Source organism: Choristoneura fumiferana, chromosome 20, assembly GCF_025370935.1.
Source record: "Choristoneura fumiferana chromosome 20, NRCan_CFum_1, whole genome shotgun sequence".
In the NCBI taxonomy this organism is placed as follows: Eukaryota; Metazoa; Arthropoda; class Insecta; order Lepidoptera; family Tortricidae; genus Choristoneura; species Choristoneura fumiferana.
In genome coordinates, this window is record NC_133491.1 from 3,526,860 (window position 1) to 3,552,143 (window position 25,284).

The following is a 25,284-nucleotide window of genomic DNA, read 5'->3' on the forward strand; positions in this document are numbered from 1 at the left end:
ATAGGAATTGTGGATTTAAAGTTTCATGATCATGATGCCCGATGAGACTGTAGAAGATTCTTCATCATCATCATCATCATGTCAGCCGAAAGACGTCCACTGCTGGACATAGGCCTCCCCCAAGAAGATTCAGTGGACTGGATTTTGTTGTTAATGTACTACTTGTTGTTTTCGGCTTGTTTGCGATCAGCCGCAAAGGTAGCTAGAAGCTCTTGTCAGTTTCATTACTCTGGTACAACATTAATTGGTTGATTAAATTAATGCATCTATTTCCATTGTTACTTTCCTCCAGAATCTGAAATGTAGAAGGGTCTCACATTTGATCTGCTTGTCCAGTGCTTTTGTCTTCTAAATTACAACAGCACCTTTAATCCACAGATCTGGTTCAACGAAGCCCCGTCGACCTGACCGCGCTGTATACGTGCCCCGCGCGTTACGCCACGCCGACAGCGGTCCCGACGAGAAACCCCCAGACCCCAAGCGGGTGCAAACCCCCGCCCCCGCGAAGGCCCCAAAGTCACCGCCGCCCAAAGACAAGTCACAACCGACCACGCCGCGTCGCTCCATAGACAAGACTTACTGCAACGTCTACACCCCCCCGCATCTACGGAACAGTCGACCCCCGGCCCCCAGCATAGACCCCGCGCCTACAAACGAATCCGTGCCTTTAGGCTGCCAAGTGCCAAATAGTGATAGTGCAATATCATATAGTGATAATAGTTATAATGAAGACGATAGTAGTTTTTATATAGGAGATTATTTCGCCAATGGACAGCTAGGACTGTACGCCCCAGAGTACTATAACGAATACGTGAGAGTTTATCCGACCGACAACGAGTGGGGGACCCATGAATCCGACGTGACCATGGCAGTACCTGAAGCGAATCAGAACAATATTATTGACAACGGTTATTTATACAGTAAGGATGAAGACGTCGATGAGAAGGAGCTGATTAGAGCCTCCCAAGAAATAAATAGGAGTAATAAGAGAATTATAAAACAGAGCTTCGTTTCTGATGTGCTCGTCATATCGGATCCCGTCGAGAAGAGCGAAGAGAAAGAGCCAGTCGTAGAAGAAGAAAAGAAAGAACCTGAACCTAAGAAATTGAAGCCACAATTAGAAGCTAAGGTTTCGTTGAAACGCGAGGAAAACGATTGGGACGCAGTGTTCGATGACAGTGGAGAGTGTTTGGATCCTTCTTTGTTAGAGGAGCTCACGTCTACCGTTGGTAAAGTGCACATAAGTAAGGCTAAGAACAGTTACGAGCAATACCAGACCAGAGGTCAGGCTTTGTTCAATGGGCCTTATGACGAAACGTTCGGACATGTGGTGGAAGTGTACGATTTTCCCAGTGAGTTTAAGACAAACGATCTGTTCTCAGTGTTCAGTGAATACAAGGACACCGGGTTCGAGATAAAGTGGGTGGACGACACGCATGCGTTGATTGTCTTCAGCAGCGCTAAAATTGGTAAGCGGCACATTACATTACACAACCCTGATTTTTGTTTCAGATATAATATTTTATCGTAAGCAAATTGTACCTACTCCTGTGAGGAGTTAGATAAAAAAAAAACTCTTTCGAAAGGAATGGTATTATACAGTAGTCCGCCGTAATGAAGTCAATCCTGACACGTGTCACTCCCATACTGAATACGTCAAAAAACAAAAACATTCCTTGAATTTTGGTACGGATTTGTAGTTTGGTTGACAATCCAATTAAACAGTCTACGTAAGTGTTCTTAAATATGATTTTTCACAATAACTTATTTTGGAATAAGTTAGGTAATTTGAATTGGAAATTAAGCCACGTAATATTTATTTCGGTACCAAAAAATTGCAAAAAAAATGTCTCTCCTAATAATACACTTCACTAAAGGACATCCTCTCATAATATTACCTAACCATCATGTCCACACCCACCCACTCGGCACAAGCTCTCTCGGCTTATGATCCCAAAAATTACCGCATCATGTGAATGAGTACCTCAAAAAAAATTATATAGAGCCTACAAAACAATAGACACATTCAAACTATCAATTGGCATTACGATACCGTCGGGCCCTCTAATTTCTTATCCGTCAATATGTAATCAGCTGCATAACGCAAATCTGCAACAGTGCATCTAACGAAGAGTTAACCACACTGATTAAACAGATTACGTAACGTAGAAATATCGGGAAACCCCTCAAATCTGTTTAATAACGCTCAGAAGCACGCAGAGTTTCATAAAACGTTGCGTAAGATAGCGCAACTTGTTGATAAACCTGTACTGAAGATATAGGAAGGGCTAGGATTGAGTCACATAAGCGTCACATGTCGATAGCGTGATATATAGGTACGTGAGGTATGGCGGGTGATTCTAACCACGCTAGCGTAAGAGAAACAATCCCTACTTATATATTAATATATTTAATATTATAAATGCGAAAGTAACTCTGTCTGTCTGTCTGTTACGCTTTCACGTCGAAACCATTGAACCGATTTTGATGAAATTTGTCATAGAGATAATTTAAACCCCAAGGACCAACATAGGATACCTTTTATTCCGCCAGCACGCGATAACCTAGGCGCGGGCATAGGCTAGTTTTTCTATAAAGTCCTGAGAAATATATTTAACTTTGATAAGATTTCGCGGATTGAAACTTAAATACATATAAGGTTCGTGTGTGAATCGTTAGCTCTATTTTCACACATTATGCCACACGAGTTCGTCTTGTTTGTCTTCGGCGTTTGTTGGGTAAACTGGCGCCGTGTAGTCAAATATTTATGTATAATATTGATTTACATTTTACCGACACAGCGTGAGATGATTTACATGTAGTATGTAAAATAGTATCAGAAGTAATGGAGAGTAATTGAAACATATTGTTGTTTGAATCCATGTTTGATTTTGAAACTTGTTAAATACTGTGTCTTATAATATAAAGGTGAATCTACGAGCGTCTCAGCCGCTGTCAATTCCTAGCAGTAAGTAAATGGGTAATTTATTATTCATTGATTTTTGTACGAAATCGATCCTAGCCTAACTACAGAATTACGTCATTATTAAAAACAATCTGCCATCCAATTCTTAAAATCTTAACCTAGGGAATAAGTAATTTGATACAGGCACCAGCACCAATATCTGACACAACAAACCGTGCAAATATGTCTGATAATACACTATTTCTAGGGCCGGTGGGTTGTGTCAGATATTTTTGCATGCTCTACTGTGGCAGATATTAATACAGTTGACTGTACCATTTACATGGTTATTCAGTGTAAAACCTTTTTTTTATTGTTTAATTTTACAAATTTCACTTATGTAATAAATAATAGACTGAATAAAAAAGTAAATGCAAGCCAGTCATGCAGTTTATGCAAGAATTACGCAGATATACAGATATAAACAACCGGCGTATTATTTGGGTTAGCTAATTATTACAAAGCTTAATGGATTGTTTTAAACTCTGTTTCAAATTAATAACAAGCTTTTGCTCTCACAAATTGGTTAATCATTATGCAATTTCAACTGCAACTTTGCAATCAATTTCCTAGATAAAAACTATCCTATGTCCTTCCCAGAATCTTAAACTGTTTACATTATATTTTAGTAAACCTAAGTATCTAACTTTTACTATAATAAAACAACAAGATGTAAATCTGTAAAATTTTACAACGGCGTCGCGTAACCTATTACTGGTTTATAGATATATCGGTTACCGAAGCCAACACCTACTTACGGTCACGATACCAAGCGGTTACTTTCGTTCTAGAAGCTCTAGGAAGTAAAACGCGACAGTACTTATTCATAGTCTCGCTGCTAAAGGCTAAGGGGTTTCTCTTAGTATGTTTTATCAAGTAGACGTAGATTTTCGTGAGGAATGCCTCACACCGAACTTAACGACCTCTAATCTAAACCAAATAGATGAAACATACATACAATCACACCTCTTTCCCAACGAAAGGGTAGGCAGAGGCTATTTCCACCCGCTACGATCCTGACATACATCTTTTGCTTCGTCAACACTTATTAGTCTTTTGATACGTGCAAGAAGATAACCTAACCAACAAGTTGGAAAACACCATTTGTAACGTCGGCATTGTCACTTCAATAGGCAGTATTTAAGAAAAACAATTATGATGAGTATCAAAAGTCGTTTAAAAAAAACACAGAATTACGTTATTATTTTGTTCAATTTTTACACTTTTGATAAAAACATATTTTTACAAACAAAACTTGGAGTGATCACTAGTACTCGTATATGGAACAAGCATCGATAATTGAGATTATCGATATAGGATCTCACTACCTGTCACAAAACTTTGCACCGTGGATTCCTGTCTGTTCATGATGAACACATTCCTCGCAACGCATCCTCGTGCATCTCTGGTGGAGACGCAGCATTATCCTTTTTTTTACGATGTATCATAACTAGCACCTATAACACATTAGCCCTGACACTAAAACCCGTATAATTTTACATAACGTAACACCCGCTAATATGTACAAGTATTTATACGCCTAATAAGTACCCAATCATATAACAATCGAAAACAGCAGTGTAGTATAAACACATTACCGGCATTTGTTACTTATAGGTATGCCAAAAAAGCACACATTTACTGTACCTACTAGGATATCTACTTTTAGTTATAATATAGACATTAGTAGTTCCCGAATGCTTACTCTATATCGTTCACATGTTTAGTTCAAATTCATAATATTTCAATACTTCAGTAGATCGGTTCGTTTCCTCACTTTGAGAATGATGCGATGCCTTTGCCCAAGATAGGGTTACGTAGCCATTACGAAAAAAATCAAGTAATATTATGTGCGTTATAACTTAATAATAATAATTGGCCTTGACATCTTTTGCAGATGAGCTAAGTAGCATAATCGCGACGACACTTGCGCTCGTGACTAAATAGGCCGATTCGGGACAGGATCCCCCGGCCGCACACGCGACAAGTGTACTCCCCCCCAGGTTATAACTTATAACACAATTAAAACACTTACTACAGTCTTAAAATCTATTACCAGAAAAAGAGCGCATCTTCACGGCACTTACGTCCTTTTGTTGAGAAGCACAGTTTTTCGGCAATAACTCAAAAACTGTATATCCGATTATGTTGAAACTAATTTTCGATGACAGTATTTATTAAGTGTAACCTTTCCATATTTTTTGGACAAACGATTTACAAGATAGAGGGGGGGGGGGGGCACAATTTTTGCTACTTTGGGAGCGATTATTTCCGGAAATCTTCACTTAAAAAAGTTTTTGCGTGGGAGTGTTGCGTTTTTGTAAAACATTTCGTATGTTGCTCTATGTGCGTAAAAGCGTGCTCTAAACTTAAAGGACAAGTCAAGCGGAGCGTTATAAAAAAATATTTATATTTATTAGTATTTTCATTTTACCAATGAAACTTACGGGGCCCCTATTTTTTTTTAGGTAGTATAGAATGCCTTTCATGCCAGTATACATAGGTATATTCCGGTTGTCATACCCTCCATGCCGGAAACCGACAGTGTGCACTGCGGCATCCAGCGAAAATAAATATGAAGAACTTAGCTACCTCAATTTTCTTTTAACCAATGCATTAAACTTAAAAAGGACAAAAAATCGTGATGTATGCTTGCGGCACTTATTCACTCCGCGGAACGCTAAGTACGCTTAAACGAGTTAAATGAAAAAAAATGAAAATGAAAAGATTTATTCGGGACACACACATATAAATAATAGATACTATAGTTAGTCGTTGCTTAAGCGGTAAAGTTGTGAAAAGCAGACTGGTTTGGCAACTGGTTGCACCAGCCGCATCTCAACTGCGATTGTGCTGGCTGACGTAATGGATAAAAGGAAATATCACTGATCTAGTTTACTATTGGTTTTGTTGCAAGTCACGGAGCGCACGCGCCGGATACGCGAGTGATGGGAGATGGCGGAATCACGAGCATCCATACTAATATTATAAATGCGAAAGTAACTCTGTCTGTCTGTCTGTCTGTCTGTCTGTCTGTCTGTTACGCTTTCACGTCTAAACCGCTGAACCGATTTTGATGAAATTTGGTACAGAGATAGAATAGACCTTGGGAAAGAACATAGGCTACCTTTTATCGCGAAAAAGAGGCTTTAAGGGGTTAAAATAGGGGATGAAAGTTTATATGGTAGAAGTTCGTCGCTGTCAAAGATAAAACTATGAAACTTGGCATTTAGGCACTTAATAAGAAATAAATCTATATTTGTTTGAGCTTTTTTGAAATCGACCTGTGAGGGGATGAAATAGGGGATGAAAGTTTATGTGGAAGGTCGTCATTATCGAAGATAAATCGATGAATCTTTATTAAACTTGCCATTCCGGCACATGAAAAGAGATAAATAGATATTTGTTCGCACGTTTTTTAAAATTCTTCGTGTGAGGGGGTGAAATAGGGGATGAATGTTTATATGGAAGATCGTCATTGTCGAAGATAAATCGATGGTTCTTTATGAAACTTGGCATTTGGGTACGTGATAAGAGATAAACAGATATTTTTACGCGCGTTTTTAAAAATTCTTCCTGTGAGGGGGTGAAACAGGGGATGAAACTTTATATGGAAGATCGTCATTGTCGAAGATAATTCGACGGTTCTTTATGTAACTTGGCATTTGGGCACGTGCTAAGAGATAAATACATATTTGTTCGCGCGTCTTTAAAACTCTTCCTGTGAGGGGTAAAATAGGGGATGAAACTTTATATGGAAGATCGTCATTGTCGAAGATAAATCGATGGTTCTTTATGAAACTTGGCATTGGGCTACTTATAAGAAATAAAAAGATATTTTGTTCAAGCGTTTTTGAAAATTTTACCTGCGAGGGAATGTTAGCAGAGGGGATGATGCAGTGTTAGTAGAGCCTTCTAAGCTCATAGGCAAAATGTACTCAATGTGGGGTCATTTTAGATGGCGTATTCACATAGACAGTCAGACATGAAAAATTATGATTTTCAGATTTTTCTTATTAATTGTGCTATAAAAATGCAAAATTCCAAGTTTCTAGGACAGCCGGAAGTACCCTATAACTTTTTCTGTTAAGGCAATTGGTTTGGAAACACCTTTTTAATGACTGTAGCTTTTGATTGCCTTGACTTAGAGGTTTGATAGACGGACGGACGGATAGCAAAGTAATCCTATAAGAGTTCCATTTTTTCCTTTTTAGGTACGGAACCCTAAAAAACATTTGCTCCGGCGCTTTTCAAATTTCAACCTATTTACTTGAAAATATGGGGATGAAAGTTCTTAAGGAATTCCAAACAAATTACTACATACAAGTATAAGTATATTTATCGGAAATATGTGTAGCTATGCTTAGTAAAAATGCCGTCTTAATTATAATCCTACCCTCCTAACTTACCATAAAGGACGTAAGGTGTCAAGAGTTCACTATGAAGAATTAGTCCTTTTGTGTTGGCAGGGTAGAATACACGTCGTATTGCTAAATTGTAGCTACCCGCAAAATATTTATGTTTTACCAAAGAACATCGGGTGGATGGATGGATGGAAGAACAAAAACAAATAGTTTATATTTATAGCGATGTATTAAAATAGGTTATTTTCGGTAAACCGTAGAAGTTTCTATGTACTATTATTGGCAGAATAGGTATCCTAAATAAATTAAATACTTCCCAAAATTACTATTCCACGCGGACGAAGTCGCGGGCAAAAGCTAGTTAATAATAAAGCTATTTTTCGATTTAGGGATCCGTGTGCAAAATACGAGTGTTAAGCTTCAAAGTTTTAATTTCCATTACAGTCTAATGTCCCGTCTCTCTGCAAGCAAACCAGTGGGCTTAAAAAATCTAAAAAAAGCCATAATTATAGTAAACAACAGGGAGGACTTTTGAACGTGTTATGATATTAGTCTTTTCAAGCTCAGTCAATACTGGTAAAAAAGGATTTACTTATTAATTTGATAAAGCTTGAAACACTAAAATTTCAATCTGTATAACGAATAAAAAAAAACTATCACGGCTTAGTAGGCTTTACTAGTTAACGCTTAATACTCGATCAAAACTTGATATTAAATTATGTACGTATTTGCTGCATATTAATACGGAACCCAACTCTACGTGTGACCCGACACGCACTTGACCGGTTTTTTATACCATTATTTTATAATCACTCTTAGGGCCTTTGCACACTACGTTTTTACGACGCGCGTTTGTATCGATACAAACACGATACGCACACGAGTTGTAAGGCTGCTCTATGGAAAGAAGAAATATGCTGACAACGCGCGTCGACGGCGCGTCTTAAAACGCGGTGTGAAAGGCTCTTATTTGGCAATATTGTTCTCCGTACAAGATGACATTACTAGATGATAAATGACTGTAGTTGGTAAATCAAAATCGCGACCACTCTTGGCTTGCACCGCTCGCCACTTTCGGTTTCGTCTGCGTTCTATATTTTAACAAAACATCTTTATTCCGCGCACGGACTGCTGCCGCCTTGAACTTGGGTTCCTTTATATAGCTAATAAAATATTATAAACTGGAAAGTATCTTGAAGAAATTAATTAATACAAGCTGGAATCTAAATATTAGTGACAGGAACCATATGTATGAGGCTTGTCTCTGGGTGAATGAATTTACTTAGTATCAACCGCCAGCATTACTCCCTATTCGTTAAATGCATACATACATATTTGTGCGTTGTATAGTTTTTTTTTTCTATGCATATTTTAACGGACTTATAATTAGTACTTGAGTACACGTACACGTTTTGAGTAAAAAAAATATAAACCATAAGTGGTCTGACTTAATAACTTGTGAGTTATTTATTCTGTAAGTTTCCCATTGCAATAAAATTTAAAACATCAAAAGAAAACTATCACGTTTAAGTAGATTTTTAAGGTAACGACTAATATTGGAGCAAAACCTAATAGTAAATATTTGTCGCATCTTAGTGCGGAACCCACACTGCACGTGGCGCGACACACACTTGACCGGTTCTTACAATTAAAGCACGGAATGCTAAAAAATACTATGCCGTAATTTTGCTAAGATATCCGATTATTTATTAGTTACGGCAAGCACATTAGACGTGGGAAGCTGTTTTTTTGGACAATAGCATTTGGTACTTACGTGTTTTGTCAGCATCCGCTTTATTTCCTTAGTTATTACGTAGTTAACTTTTTAAACGAGCAAGACTTGCGATTGCTTGTTAATCCGAGACAATTGAATTACTTACATTATTTCCTAGTCGGAAATGTATGAAGAAACTAATGAGTCGTCAATGTAGGTACCTAATTGTATGAGGCAAATCCCAGCTATAATTTGATCAAGCGCGTTCTTAAACACTTTGCCACGTGACAAAGTATCTTACCTGTTCAACATTATCAATAACAAATAATAACTAAGGAATCATCGATTGACAGCGATCGTTCATCCACCATTGTTTACTTCTGATATTTCGTTTTTTAGTTTTTTTTTTATCGTACAACGACAAAGCCAGACGAGTTGTTTTTCTATCTGCGGGTTGCGCCCCCCCGGAGGGTCGCGGATGCCCCTGAAGGAGGTCGCAATATCTTTAAAATACTCTCAATGTTCAATGTTTGTATTATCAATGAATAATTATATAAGTGGAGGTAAGCAGGGGGTCGCCAAATATTTTTCAAACCAAGGGGAGCCGCGTCCTGACAAAGTTTGAAAAACATCTACACGCTGCCAAATGGTCATCCGATGGACAGAGCCGTATTAAAAAAATGAAATAAAGCAAGTGTGGAGATCTAGATGAGAGGCCTTTGCCAAGCAGTAGGACACTATATCAGGCTAGTTAAAATAAACTAAAGCATAATTTCATTGATGGCTTCCGTGCACGTCTGCTAACTAGTACATCAAACGATGACCTAAGTGGAACACCTGAGGCCACGCTTGACCGGTCCCGCGGCACCGGCGCCGGCGCCGTACCATTTGTCGTTGCGTCACCGGGTCGTTGAACCGCCTTGCCTTGTTGCGCTGCGAAAAGTAGGCTGTTGATATAGTATTGCTATTGCTACTGTAAAATTTGAATAGGGCAGTAATTTTACTAAGTGGGAAGGGCATTGAAAGGCCGTTACGAGCAAACTGCATTCCAATTCCAACTGCAACGTGCTAACTTTAACATTTAGCTATGGTAGTCTAGTTATATTTGTAGGGGTATGATAACATTATTATAGGAAACTGATAGCGGTTGAAACGCTAGTAGAGTCGGACTATCTCATACATTGCAGTTCCATTGCAGTCGGCAGTTACGGGTAAGTACGTTGCAGTCCACTTGTGACGACGGCTCGTAGGTGCTTAGCACGATGACTTGTTGTGGTCTGTATGATATTGTAATCTTATTTTAAACCATCAATTTTAGGTCAACCCTACTATATTAGAGTTCACTTATAGTGAAGCAAACAAACAAAACGCACTACGACCGAATGTGCGAATTACCAAGTGAAGTTAAGAAAAAGATGTGATACAGTTATACGAGAGTTAACATATTTATGGTCTCCATTCACGTCATATTTACATTAAATTCATTAGTTAGTAGTTATTAAATTATAAAACTCATTAAGTATACATTCTAGTTACAACAATAGTTTAGCAAAGTATTCAGTTTATTGACAAAGGCTTCTGCAAAGTAACACCTCATTTTACAAGTTACCATTTGGAACCACACTTGGGTACTTAACGCAAAAAATAGTGAGAAATATTTGACTGACACACTTCTGACACAAATTAATCACATATTCAATTCATTAGGTGTTTAATACCAATGTATCGTGGACTCGTGCCAATGTCGATCTCTACGCTCATCTTTTATTTTCCAATTTCATTGACAATAGAGATTTAGACTTTATGTTCGATAATGTTAAGTCTTTATTTAAACGTCAATTAGCTGTAATTTATGCCTTTTTGTTCATTGACGCAATATTGATGTTATTTTAATGAATAGTATAATTTTAATTTCGTAACGTTTTTGGTGCGCGGCCAGATGCTCGTCAAATATCCGTAGTTGCCTATTTATTTAGTAAATAGTATTTACATTGCCGACTCCACATTACAAGCTTTTTATTTATTATTATTTATGTAACTTGCAATGTACGGTTGCAATGTAATGTGCGGGTCAAATCTTGCAAGTTGAATTCGCCCCACTTTCGGTGGTCGGATTGACTTGAAATTTGACATACTTATGTAAATCTGGGACTACTGGGACATTGCATTAATCTGGCAGTGACATCCTGGTAGTCCAGGCAGGATCGTCTCTGCAGGGCGGAACTCCTCAACGGTTTATGGCATCGACTTGAATTTTGGTACGGAAATGTAGTTTGGAGGACAATGCAAGCACAGTCAAAAAAGTAGTCTGACAAAAAACTTGTATTAAAAATGTTTTCATTTTTCTAACTTTTTCAATATTCTTACATTAAGTAGTTCAATGATTGCATCTATAGTTTGTAGTTTTTCCATAATAAGTTCTTTATGACATTGACACAAGATTGATTTTTACTTAGCCTGTATAAAAGCTTTTTCACTACATCTATACCTTAAAAATAGCACTTATATTTAAAATTATTATATAAAATATTATAAAAAAACTATTATAAAACCGTTTTCATCTTGTACGAATATATAAGATAGTTATCCATATAAATTCTGTTTTATAAATAAAAAACAATTTTATACACTTTATAATATATATAAGCTAAAACATGAGACTTTGTTAGCTTGAACTCGCGATTGATAAAGTTCATTTAAAAAGCAGATTTACACTACATTTACGTGGTTTACCTCAAATAACGTTTTTTTAATAACGGTTCAATGCCCTGTCGACCGGTCTTGGTTATTTATACCTATGTTCTGATCGCATGCCGTACTCTCATAAATATATGTAATGTTCTGCAACATATTGTGTACCGTTATAGCCTAAATCGTATGGTTTGCTGTTATTTGTTAGTATTTGATGTGATTCACGAGTTTCTTTTTTAATTTCTCAAAAATATGAAACCCAGCTTTAAATGTTTCTGTTGGTTGATTTGTGTTCTCGTTTTAGTAAATAAAGCCGCTATTTGACGCCACTAATGATTGTCTTATAGACAAAGACGCGTACTACAGAAAGTTAGTAGTATCTATGTAAGTGACAGTTGAAGAAACAACTGATCGTAGTTTTGGCGCCTAAAGTGGAAAGAGATTAATATATGACCTTTATTAAAAAAAAACACATCTAAAAAGCCTCACTAATATTATCAATTTTAATGCGAAAGTGAGTTTGTTTGGTTTTACCACTTTCACGTCTAAACTTCTGAACCGATGGCCATGAAATTTTGCAAACATCATATTGGTAGACCTGAATAAATAATCATCAAATTTCCCGAAAAAATTAGTTGTACCTGAAGGCTCGTGATAGATGAACTCCTAATAGAATAGAATAGAATAGATTTACTTGGTGTTAAAAAAGTTTGTACATGAAATCTTAATCTAAATATTACAGTAGTTAACAAAGCACCAAAATGGATGCCACTCAGCAAATGTCGATGTCTGAATTTCTTCAGTTATGGCGCTGGTTTTCAGGGCAACCAAGAATATAACAGAATAATTATATAGGTAAAGCTAGACTTAATTAAACATGTGGAGAGATGTCACAGGTAAATTAAAAGCGCAACAAAAAAGTAGCAACTAGGTATTATACAGATAAATCAGGGTTCCAACGTCACGCAACGTCATGCAAAGTGCAAGATTTGCCATGAATAAAGTGAACGAATGCCTAAAGCTCAGTGGGTGCCCACGTCGGCTTATGTATTGGAAATTTGAAGGTCAATTAAATACCCTTTGCAGACAACAGCTAGTAATTTATGTACCATTATTGATTAAAGTTATAATGAATTACATTGCGTTTTCCTTCGTACATTGGTTCGTATACAGCTGAATGGAACAATGAATGTTTTATTGACACGAAAATTATTTCAATTCCAGCTGCAGAGGTGCTAAGGTCGCAAAGGCAGCTGGTCCGATGTCGTCCGCTGCAAGAAGCCACCCTAGAGTCCAGGAACAAGGCCAAGAAGTGTGCAGAGTTCCTCCAGCCTTACAGGTCGGTAATGTACAATCGTGCTCAAAATTAGCTGAACACTGATGTAGCCACTAAAGTTCAGCGACCTTGTGTCCCGAGAGTCAGTAATTTTCATTAACATGACCATATACAGTCAATGTGTTCCGCCAACGTAAGTGGTTGTAGTGATCGAGTAAGATTTTGATAGTCAAATAGTCAAATTCCATCTAATTCTAGTAATCAGGCTGACTTTAAACTTGAACCTATGTGCGGATATTTAGGTGATTAAGATGACAATTAGAGCTTGGAAAGGGTGAGGCTGTTGCATAGACATTTTGCAGAACATGTACCCTGACATTTAATGGTAGTTTTTACAGATCTTTATCTATAAGTGGACATATAGAAGATATAGAAAAACTAATAGTATAGCCCTCTTGATCTGAGAGGAGGCCTGTGCCCAGCAGTGGGACGTATATAGGCTGAGATGATGATGATGATGATGATGATTAAATTCGCCGTAAATAAACGGAAAAAATGTGGTAGGGGTATTAAAATAGATTGTTTTGTAACAATATGGGTATCATAGTCAGGTTCTCTAACTACCTATTATCGATCATTTTAGAGCTGGTCACGATTTTGTTTTGTTGTATTTCCAGACAACGCCCTGAGACGTGCACGGCGCTGGCGCGGCGGCTCGTGTCGGGTGCGCTCGGAGTCCGTCTCAGCACGGCGCGGCAGGAGCGCGCCGAGGAGAGACGACTCATCACCCTGGCGAGAGGTACAAGCCTAAAAATGATGAGCAGAGCCGGAGTTTCGTGGCGCTCTTGACCTGTCATAGTGACTTCTCACTTATCAATTTCGGATATTCAATATCGATACACAACATATTGAGAAAGATTAAAAGTAGAGGTCAACAATAGGCGGTTTTATCGTTAAAGAGCATCTCTTCCAGTTGACTTTTGGGCAGTTGAAAATGTGAAATAGACTATATTATGAAGGGTTCACGGAAAGAACATGCCTAGTCACCTTTTTTTAAGATTGAGATTTTTATCTCAAAATGTAGAGCTCGCAAAGTACTATGACTTTAAAATATATATATTTTTTCGACGACCAGATGGCCTAGTGGTTAGAGAACCTGACTACGAAGCTTGAGGTCCCGGGTTCGATTCCCGTGTCGGGGCAGATATTTGTATGAAAAAATACGAATGTTTGTTCTCGGGTCTTGGGTGTTTTCTATGTATTTAAGTATGTATCTATCTATATAATTATATTTATCCGTTGCTTAGTACCCATAACACAAGCTTTGCTAAGCTTACTTTGGGACTAGGTCAATTGGTGTGAATTGTTCCGTGATATTTTATTTATTTATTTATTTTCACTTTTAAATAAACCGCTATAACTCAATATGTTGCTTAAGTGACAAGATACGTTCTTTCCGTGGGCTCTTCTTTTGCATCATGCAATGAAAACAATTAATAGTAAATTAATTTCTAATTTAATAATTCAATTTCATATTCAAAGTCTGTTGTAGTGCTAATAAGTGTTCCATTAGTGTTTCTACGATTATTATTTTACGATAATAACCCCCTGTTTCACCATCCACTGATTAAATTTATTTGATGGATAAAATGTGTTGCCGCCTCTGTTTGTTTTGTTCGAATAGACGGAGACGGCATCACATTTATCCGTCAAATAAAATTAATCTTTCGGTGGTGAAACAGTTGATTTTGCCATAAAAACCGCAAGGTGTAACACGCTGGCTCCGTCTCTCCGGTGCAGGACGCGGGGTATGCCTACTGATGTGCCAAAGGAAACTTTCCAATATTGCGGAATTGTTCATATAGGAAAATTTCGGAAAATTCTCACAATTTTGTATGAGGATTGAAACTTTCAGTTTCTTAAATTAAAATTTCCTACATTTCTTGTGAAAAATTCCAGAAATTTCCGAGAACTTTTCCAACTTTTTTGGAAACTATCTGCAACTTGCACATCTGTAGGTATGCCACATTGAGCGCCATAGAAATGAACATAAGATACAAATAAAATGCGGTTCGTCGTGCACCGCAGCCACAATACAAGTAGGCAGTAGTTGATTGACTGTTATTTAGTTCCGTGCCTTCGCAATTCCGCTCCGCATTACTTTCTTGCTCCGCTCCGCTATCTTGCTCCGCTTCTATGGACAGACAATCCGTATCTCCACTCCGCATAACCACATCGCTCAGGCAGGCAGTAAGCAGCCCCTAAGGCTGCGTTTCCACCAGAGCTGTGCGAAGATGTGTCGCGATGAATGTGTTTTTCATAAAAAGCCGTGGTGACCTAGTGGTTTGACCTATCGCCTCTGAAGCAGAGGATCGTGGGTTCAAACCGCGGCTCGCACCTCTTGAGTTTTTTGAAATTCATGTGCGGAATTACAGTTGCAATTTATCACGAGCTTTACGGTGAAGGAAAACATCGTGAGGAAACCTGCGAAGCAATTCAATGGTGTGTGTGAAGTTCCCAATCCGCACTGGGCCGCGTGGGAACTACGGCCCAAGCCCTCTCATTCTGAGAAAAACAAACGCACGAGTTTTGTTACAAAATCTTTTTTTTTATATAAAAAATAGGCTTACGTTTGACCTCAATCTCGCTGGATGGAAGGCGAAGATGAGTCCTATGATGGTACACGTTTGCGTAGAAGGTGTCTGTTCACTTTGACCTTAAAGATGTCCAGATTATAGCGTTCCGGAAAAACTGACCTCGGCAGAGAGTTCCACTTCACTTACTGCTAAATTAACGATCTTCATTTTCAACTTCCAGAAAAGAAGCGACAAGCGGCTCTGCACAAGGAGGCAGCGTGGGACGGCTCACTCGCCAACCAGTCCGTCGCTGACACTTGAGGTAATAGTGCACTTGCGAGCGTGCCCAGTCCGGCGCTCCATACGATGTTGTGATTTAGGGTCCGCCACATCTAGCGACGCGGAATATTCTTAAGCCGACCAAAGAACGTTTTATGTAAGCGTAGTTTCGCTTCGGCCGAGCCGATCGACGTCTTCGCTCTTTCGGTTTTTGATCGGCTAAAGCCGATTCCACACACAGATTGGCGCGGACGTGTGTTGGAGGGTCGCAAGTATTGCGATGAGGCCTGGCTCAGGGCACTTGCTGAAAAGAGACAGAAACGACACCAAGGCGGTTCTGCACCAACATCCGCAGATTTCTCTTGTCTGGCCTGTGGGCGAACATGTCGCTCTCGCATCGGTCTGGTCAGTCACCAAAGACGTTGTGCACAGGCGCCACGCCAAAATTCGTCTGGAACAGACGCGTAGGCCTGATGATGATGAAAGCCGATTCCGCGTCAATAGGTTTGGGTGCTGTCATTGAGTGCGAGGTTGACTATTCGAGCATTTTGACCGGATCAGTTGATTGTGACTAAGTAGTTAATGAACTAAAATAATTTCTTTGCTCACCCGCGACCTTATGATTGCTAAGTTTTTGCAAGATATGCGTGTTCATGCAGTTCCTCCACCTCCACACTGTAAGAACACACACAAATCACACAAACCCATCTATCACCACTACCACACTACACGTCACGTTTCGAACTTAAGAGAACTCATCTTCAGAGCAACACAACCGTACACTGAAACTGTAACTGGTAGCATGGTTAAATTTGCTCATGTGTTCAAATGCGATGGTAGGGCGTAGAGACGTTTATTGGGAAGGACAAGTTGCAAGAATTTTGCTCACGCTAGATTTAGCATCGTTATTGTCTTTAGTTTACTAATTTAATACCCTTTAATATTTCTTGAAATAATTGTGTTTCTATTCAAGCTATTTGTATTCTAATTGTCTCATAATGTCCGTGGCCTAGTGCAATAGCTATGAAGAATATATTATCTAATGCGACACTTATCTTGAAGAAAATCTTTGCTGTTTAAGGTTAAAATTATATTTATATTTATTAATCTAAATGCCTTGCCTTTTCTCATTAATTGCTTTACTAATTTTATTCTTTTCATGCTTTCGACGACAATACAACTAAGTAACATCTCGCTTTAACGGAAAATTAAATATTTTTTTAAGCTGACTGCACTACTTGTTGACTGTATTTGCATTGTCATTAAATCAAACTATGCGTGTCAACAGAAAGTTTGACAAATTTGCAAGATTTAGGAAGAAGTTAAAAGAAGTTAAAAAATTAACATGCCAAGATAAATGAAAGCTTGTAAAAACTTGAAATTTCGCAGCACCTTCAAAAGCGAAAGACGTATAGTTGAAGCGAGAAAGTTTTCCTATGTCAAAGTCTTTATGACATTGACATCAGATTGATTTTTACTTGGCCTGTGTAAAATCGTTTTTTAAATTGAGAAATCAAGACTTATTTGCTTATTTCAAAGCTCGGTCAGTTACCAAGTTGTTTTAATTGTTGGGCGAAGTTACTTACTTAACAAAAGTCCCAAAACTATAATCAAGCTGTGATTTCTCATTACAGATGGCGCCACTGGATCGTCCGAACAATCCAATCCACTTCCTAAAGCGTAGCTGACTTGCTCTCAAATAGTTTAAATTCAATGTATCGTTACTAGTTCATAGATATAGATATTTTTTTAAAACTATGGTAGACATGTTAGGAGCTACGCGCAAGAGGTTTTCGTCCTATCTATGTGTCATAAAGGTTCGTAATTTTAATTATTTCTTGATGTCGTGAGCTTCCTTTGTGAGACTTATATACAGGTATTTATTTTCTATATAAATTTGCACGCTGTTTTTTATGTATTTCATTGTGCTGCAGACTGAATGATTTTTCAACTTTAACTAATATCGTAATTATAGCGGGTGATTGCGACGGTATAACAATATGAATGTTTGATCTTCAATGTAATTTTGCATGAGGTAATATCTATTTATGATTGATTATATCTTTAGTCTCTTCTCTTTAACTAACTTCAATGCATTAACATTTTTCATGATATAAAAAGGTAGAAATTTACCGAGAAGCTTTACTATACTGTGCTCATCGAGATTGGCTGCAATGTGCAGTGATAGCAACAGTGTATGAAACACGGTAGTCGGCCGCATTCGGCACACGATGGCTGTAATAATATAAGGCCGATGCAGTAGGCGAACAGACGAATGTAAACGACGTTCGTTGGTTGGTCAAAATAGTTTGAAACAAGCTGGGCGAACATATTAATATTAGTGTGGTGGTCGCATTAATCATTTCTAACCTTACTTTTACAAACGGAATAGAATAATCATTGACAGAAAAACAGAATAATTATAATAATATAATTAATAAATAATATATTTTTAATTGGATATATTGATATACCTTCGCAGTAGTCGCTAATGCAATACAGACATGTTCTACTTTATATTTTTTATAGTATTGTTAAAACCAAATATTAGTATCTATTAAGTTTATTAGCATAATTACTGTTTTAGAGTAAAATTTTAATTAAGACTCGTTTTATTGGTTCAGTGGCCATTTGAACCAAAACTTTACTTATATTGAGATTGAACTTGAACGTCCTGTCAATAAAATAACTTGTTGTGATTCCAGTAGGTAGCTCAAATAATAAAAATGTTGGCTACCCAGAAGCTAAGGAGCCACATCGCTGCTTAAAAAAACGGTGACGGTACGGAATCGCTGTGACGCATCGTATGCGCACCGTTTTTATCGCATGCCCTCCACACCGCTGCTCAAAATACGCAGACGGTGCGGAATAGCACTGACGTCACGTCTATTCACGACTTCGTCACGACTTTTGGTAGAGCGCAGAGAGAGAGAGCACAGAGCAGCGGTGTGTTCGCGGCCTAATAGTGCATAAAAACATGAATAAAAGTTGAAGTGAGTATAATTTCAGTGTTTTTGGTTCTTTCGTGGTCCCTGAACCTTATTATTTCGTTGTGAGTTCCGTGCCTTTCGTATCTAGTCTGTTCGTGTGTATCGAAGGACCTCAAAACCTCTTGGCGTTAAAATAAATATAAATTTTAGTAAATAATTATATTAATATGAATATTAACTATATTAGAATAACAAGTTTGCATGTCAACGGTAAATGAAAGTTATGGGGCTCTTTTCACCCGTTTAGCGTTTAACCAGCTTGGCGATGATGTAATTCATGAAATTCGCGTCGCTTTTAATTGTGTCGACGTTTCTGTCTGTGTATGTGACTATCTCGCTCACTCGTACGCGTACACTACAGAAGGCAATATTTTACACAAATTAAATACAATGACGCAGTCAATGGAGTACGATTACCTACCAAAAAATTAACTGATTTGCTAAGTATGCTCCATTGCCTATTCTGCGGTCATTTTCTATGTGATCTCTAAGACTAATTAGAATTTGTTTTTATCGAGATTTCTCGTTCGCATTGCGAGCATATTCTCGCAGTCGACGTACACTCAGATATTTGAATATAAAATCTCGCATTTGGATCATAATTTATGAGACGTCTTCGCTCAACGAGTTCTCTTAGCAATCTTAGACTTGAATAAAATTATTGAAATAACACCACAAAGTGAGAACGGAATTACATTGTCATATCCGTAGTTCTAGAAGTCCTAGGAATTCTAAGATCAATGTTTCATCTTTAAAGATATTAGAGCTAGTATACTGATTCGTTGAGAATGTATATATTTTTGTATGTACATTTCATCTTATTCATTACCAACGTCAGTAGAATGTGCTATGAAATGTTTGTAAATAGCCAATGAAATTTTGATATATTTTTTTTAATGCCAATTTTACATGTCCATGCTCTGTATTGTCATGCTGTCAGTAGGATAATGTGACCAGTCGTAGACAAGAACCATAAAAGATTTTTTCCGTTCGCAAATTTTTGAAACTGGCCCTACTTTTTTTAAACTAATAATTAGAGCCCGTTATCTTGTCGCACTGTCATTACTTTTGAGTAGAGCGTGAATGTTTTTTTTTATCGAGTATCTAAATGTCGATACTGTATGTCACTGATGATTTCAAAGAGGGGTCACTAGGTAGTATATTACTTTTGTATAAAAATATATAATAATAAACGAAGAAATAAAAGTCTAGAGTGTTCGTTAGATAAAATTTATCATAGTTTTTCCACAATAATTACAATAAATTTTACACAACTGTACATCGTCAGTGTAACTAAGGATTATATAGGGATTTTCGTGATGACAAGTTACACATTAGACGGCAACTGTAAATCATCCTGCATATACATGCGAAGGGCGCACTGACCAGCCCCACACAATAAAAAAAAAGATCTTTTTAAAAGCTTGTAATGGTAATTAAAAAAATCTAAACAAAAAGTTTTCATTTAGATTGAGCATAGATTTGAAAGGCAAAAATTCAATTGCATTATATAAACATCGATATCAAGGTCTATAAAAAAACATACGCTTTACTGAAAAACAATTTCAGTGCGACAAGATGGAATGGATGGAAGGGGTCTACTAATAATACTTGTTCAGATAACTGATGATCATAACTTGTAAAGTTCATAAAAGGTGAGCTATAAAGCATTGAATCCTTGGTTGTCCATTACTGGGTATTAATGTGCTTCACAATCACGTGTCAATTGGCGCCGTCACCATACGTACAGTAACGAGGCTGCTTCACTTTGTTGGTACTGTTTTTTTTTTAACCAAATCGCCCTATAATAAGTTCTCATTTAATAATGGTTCAATTGAATACAAAATAAATGACCAAAAAAGCGATTGATTGTAATTTTATTGACCATATCATACAAGTTGAGAACATGAAAGATTGGTACACAATCGCGCATGTTTTTATCTTCTCGAGATCTGTGACACATTTTTATGTAATTTCTGTGTGATGAGTCGTAATAGTTTACTCTCTAAATGTTTAGAGGGCGTGTATTTTAAATGGATTTAGGCAAGAGTTAGTTAAAAGAGATGCATTATAATTTATAATTACAAGAATGGCAAAATCGGAAAAGACCATATTTTGCTGGAACGGACAAACTGTTTTACAAAATAAAGAAATAGCCCTGATGTAAAAAATATATCGTTTTGTGTTAAAATGGAAATGGCTATCAATACCATTTATTTTTCGTTCTAAATTTCACTTAAACGCGACATTAATTTCTAAAATTAGGTAGACACAAAAATGTCTAAAATTGGGTAAAGGCAAGGAGTAAAGGCCATTTTTTTAACTTAAAATGTTGTGAAAATTTTGATCTCCTAGTTTTTGGTATTCTTTCGATTTAGTACCACAACATTATTTTTTGGGAAATTAATAATGGTTACCAGCGTTCTTTAGCCAAAGATCTGATAATATAATGAAATGAAAGGTAATATTCGAGACATTGGTTTGATTTAGCTCAGTAGTCTTCTAAATTAAGTTTAGAAAGGCTAGAGTGGTTATCATTGTATGCGCATGTACCGCAAAATGTAATTGTGTGCGCTTAATATAAATAATATATTAAGGTTAAATTTGTGCATGAGATGTTGAAATTTATGATGTCGTTTATGTAAATCTTTACCTTATCTTTGACAGAAAAAAGCACTGACGAATTGCAAGCGATTTTATACATTCACGTGCAAAAATATCGACACGGCCAAAGTTACAAAAATATGTATACACGACTTTATGTAATTCACATTAAGGCCGTGTACCTATACATATTTTTGTAACTTTGGCTGTGTAGATATCTTTGCACTTGACTGTACTATAAATACGCCATTTATGATATTATGCTCAGTATAATTAATGTGCAATAATATTATATTTTAACTGACGGCAACAACAGTTTTTTTTATCTAATTATATTAACACAAACCTATCATATCACATCACAATTTGTGTTCAAGGAAATTTGATTTTTTTAAGCAACATTTTAAAATATCCGCTTCAATTAATGTGTATTCATAAATCGGTCAATAAACTATTTATCCTGGACTCGAACTGCAATACTATATTAGCGTTAACACATGTAATCTAGTATACTTGCAAAGTATCGGTTGAGAAAGAGACGGTGCGCTAAAACCGCTCGCCTTTAATCGCTGCTATATGGAAAGACTACCAATTTTTTCTGCGATTGTATTAATACAAACAAAGTTGATCCTATTTCGGAGATTATGGCTTAGATTATGTCATTTATGTCAAACTGATGTCCTCCTATTAAATCATTGATACTATTGAACAATATATTGTAGAGTCATGTCATTGGCCGAGGCTTGATTTGTACAAAAACAGAGTATTTTTGTAAGGATTAAAAGTTGTTCTGAAATGATATTATTATTATCTCCAATAAATATTGTCTGATTGACCAAAATGTGATTTTATTTCTAATACCTTTTGATTAACTCTGAGAGGATACTCAAATTCGGAACTTGAAGTTCGTTTCATACCGTCTTTCTTACTCGCCTAATAAATAAGTATACAATGCGTGAGCGGAACGCCACGAAACTAATTTCGAACTTCGTATTATAAGGCGGGTTACTACGAAATTTCAGAAAGTTTTGATTAAAGTTGACGCCACGTATTTGTCATTTTAAATTTTTGTCCTGAACTATTACTAATGTACTGGAACGACTGGAACCATAATCAAAATAATCTGAAAAACTATAACTAGGTTATTCATTGGCTAAATATTTTAGATTTATTTTATGACTAGCTTTTACCCGCGGCTTCGCTCGCGTTAACCATTAACATTTCAAAGAAGCAAGCAATCAAGCAAGCAAGCCAGCAAGCATGCAAGTGAGCATGTAAGCAAGCATGCAAGCAAGCATGTAATTATGCAAGGATAGTGCAAGCAATCATGCATTCGAGCATGAAGCAAACATGCATTCAAAGTTGCATTCTAGCATGCAAGCAAGCATGCAAGTGAGCATGTAAGGAAGCATGTAATTATGCAAGGAATAGTGCAAGCAAGCATGCATTCGAGCATGCAAGCAAGCATGCATTCAAAGCTGCATTCTAGCATGCAAGTATGTAAGGAATAGTGCAAGCAAGCATGCATTCGAGCATGCAAGCAAACATGCATTAAAGCATGCAAGCAAGCGTGCAAGTAAGCATGCAAGTCAGCATGCAAGCAAGCATGTAATTATATTATGCAAGGAATAGTGCAAGCAAGCAGGAATTCGAGCATGCAAGCAAGCATGCATTCAAAGCTGCATTCAAGCATGCAAGCAAGCATGTAATTTTGCAAGAAATAGTGCTAGTAATAAGCATGCATTCGAGCATGCAAGCAAAACATGCATTCAAGCATGCAAGCAAGCATGCAAGCAAGCATGCATGCAAGCAAGCATGCAAGCAAGCATGCAAGCAAGCATGCAAGCAAGCATGCAAGCAAGCATGCAAGCAAGCATGCAAAGCAAGCATGCATTCAAAGCTGCATTCAAGCATGCTAGAATGCAGCTTTGAATGCATGCTTGCTTGCATGCTCGAATGCATGCTTGCTTTCACTATTCCTTGCATAATTACATGCTTCCTTACATGCTCACTTGCATGCTTGCTTGCATGCTAGAATGCAACTTTGAATGCATGTTTGCTTGCATGCTCGAATGCATGATTGCTTGCACTATTCCTTGCATAATTACATGCTTGCTTGCATGCTTGCTTGCATGCTTGCTTACATGCTCACTTGCATGCTTGCTGGCTTGCTTGCTTGATTGCTTGCTTCTTTGAAATGTTAATGGTTAACGCGAGCGAAGCCGCGGGTAAAAGCTAGTCACAAAATAAATCTAAAATATTTAGCCAATGAATAACCTAGTTATAGTTTTTCAATATTATTTTGATTATGGTTCCAGTCGTTCCAGTACATTAGTAATAGTTCAGGACAAAAATTTAAAATGACAAATACGTGGCGTCAACTTTTAATCAAAACTTTCTGAAATTTCGTAGTAGCCCACTTATACTACGAAGTTCGAAATTAGTTTCGTGGCGTTCCGCTCACGCATTGTATACTTATTTATTAGGCGAGTAAGAAAGACGGTATGACACGAACTTGCAAGTTCCGAATTTGAGTATCCTTTCCAAGTTAATCAAAAGGTATTAGAAATAAAATCACATTTTGGTCAATCAGACAATATTTATTGGAGATAATAATAATATCATTTCAGAACAACTTTTAATCCTTACAAAAATACTCTGTTTTTGTACAAATCAAGCCTCGGCCAATGACATGACTACAATATATTGTTCAATAGTATCAATGATTTCTCCAATAGGAGGACATCAGTTTGACATAAATGACATAATCTAAGCCATAATCTCCGAAATAGGATCAACTTTGTGTGTATTAATACAATCGCAGAAAAAATTGGTAGTCTTTCCATATAGCAGCGATTAAAGGCAAGCGGTTTTAGCGCACCGTCTCTTTCTCAACAGATACTTTGCAAGTATACTAGATTACATGTGTTAACGCTAATATAGTATTGCAGTTCGAGTCCAGAATAAATAGTTTATTGACCGATTTTATGAATACACATTCATTGAAGCGGATATTAAAAATTTTGCTAAAAAAATCAAATTTCCTTGAACACAAATTGTGATGTGATAGGTTTGTGTTAATATAATTAGATAAAAAACTGTTGTTGCCGTCAGTTAAAATATAATATTATTGCACATTAATTATACTGAGCATAATATCATAAATGGCGTATTATAGTACAGTCAAGTGCAAGAATATCTACACAGCCAAAGTTACAAAAATATGTATAGGTACACGGCCTTAATGTGAATTACATAAAGTCGTGTATACATATTTTTTGTAACTTTGGCCGTGTCGATATTTTTGCACGTGAATGTATTAAAATCGCTTGCAATTCGTCAGTGTTTTTTTCTGTCAAAGATAAGGTAAGTTTACAAAAAACGGGATCATAAATTTCAACATCTCATGCCACAAATTTAACTTTATTATTTACTAAGCGCACACAATTTACATTTTGCGGTAATAGCATACAATGATAACCACTCTAGCCTTTCTAAACCTAGTTAGAAGACTAAGACCTAAGACCTAAGATTCGAGCATGCAAGCAAACATGCATTCAAAGTTGCATTCTAGCATGCAAGCAAGCATGCAAGTGAGCATGTAAGGAAGCATGTAATTATGCAAGAATAGTGCAAGCAAGCATGCATTCGAGCATGCAAGCAAGCATGCATTCAAAGCTGCATTCTAGCATGCAAGTATTGTAAGGAAATAGTGCAAGCAAGCATGCATTCAGAGCATGCAAGCAAACATGCATTTAAAGCATGCAAGCAAGCGTGCAAGTAAGCATGCAAGTCAGCATAAGCAAGCATGTAAGAAAGCATGTA

At 37.0% G+C, this 25,284-nt stretch overlaps 1 protein-coding gene across 4 annotated transcripts in view; it reads left to right on the top strand.

The window, feature by feature from the left end:
* Window positions 1–20,721, top strand: part of LOC141438915 (uncharacterized) — a 48,370-nt gene extending 27,649 nt beyond the window's left edge. For all 4 annotated transcript variants that reach the window (XM_074102975.1, XM_074102974.1, XM_074102977.1 and 1 more), the window contains 5 exons: window positions 379–1,469; window positions 12,959–13,073; window positions 13,688–13,809; window positions 15,828–15,908; window positions 17,500–20,721. In XM_074102975.1, the coding sequence (XP_073959076.1) occupies window positions 379–1,469; window positions 12,959–13,073; window positions 13,688–13,809; window positions 15,828–15,907 (1,408 nt within the window). In that variant the 3' untranslated portion in view covers window position 15,908; window positions 17,500–20,721. The remainder of the gene's footprint in view (window positions 1–378; window positions 1,470–12,958; window positions 13,074–13,687; window positions 13,810–15,827; window positions 15,909–17,499) is intronic.
* Window positions 20,722–25,284: the final 4,563 nt, after the last annotated feature.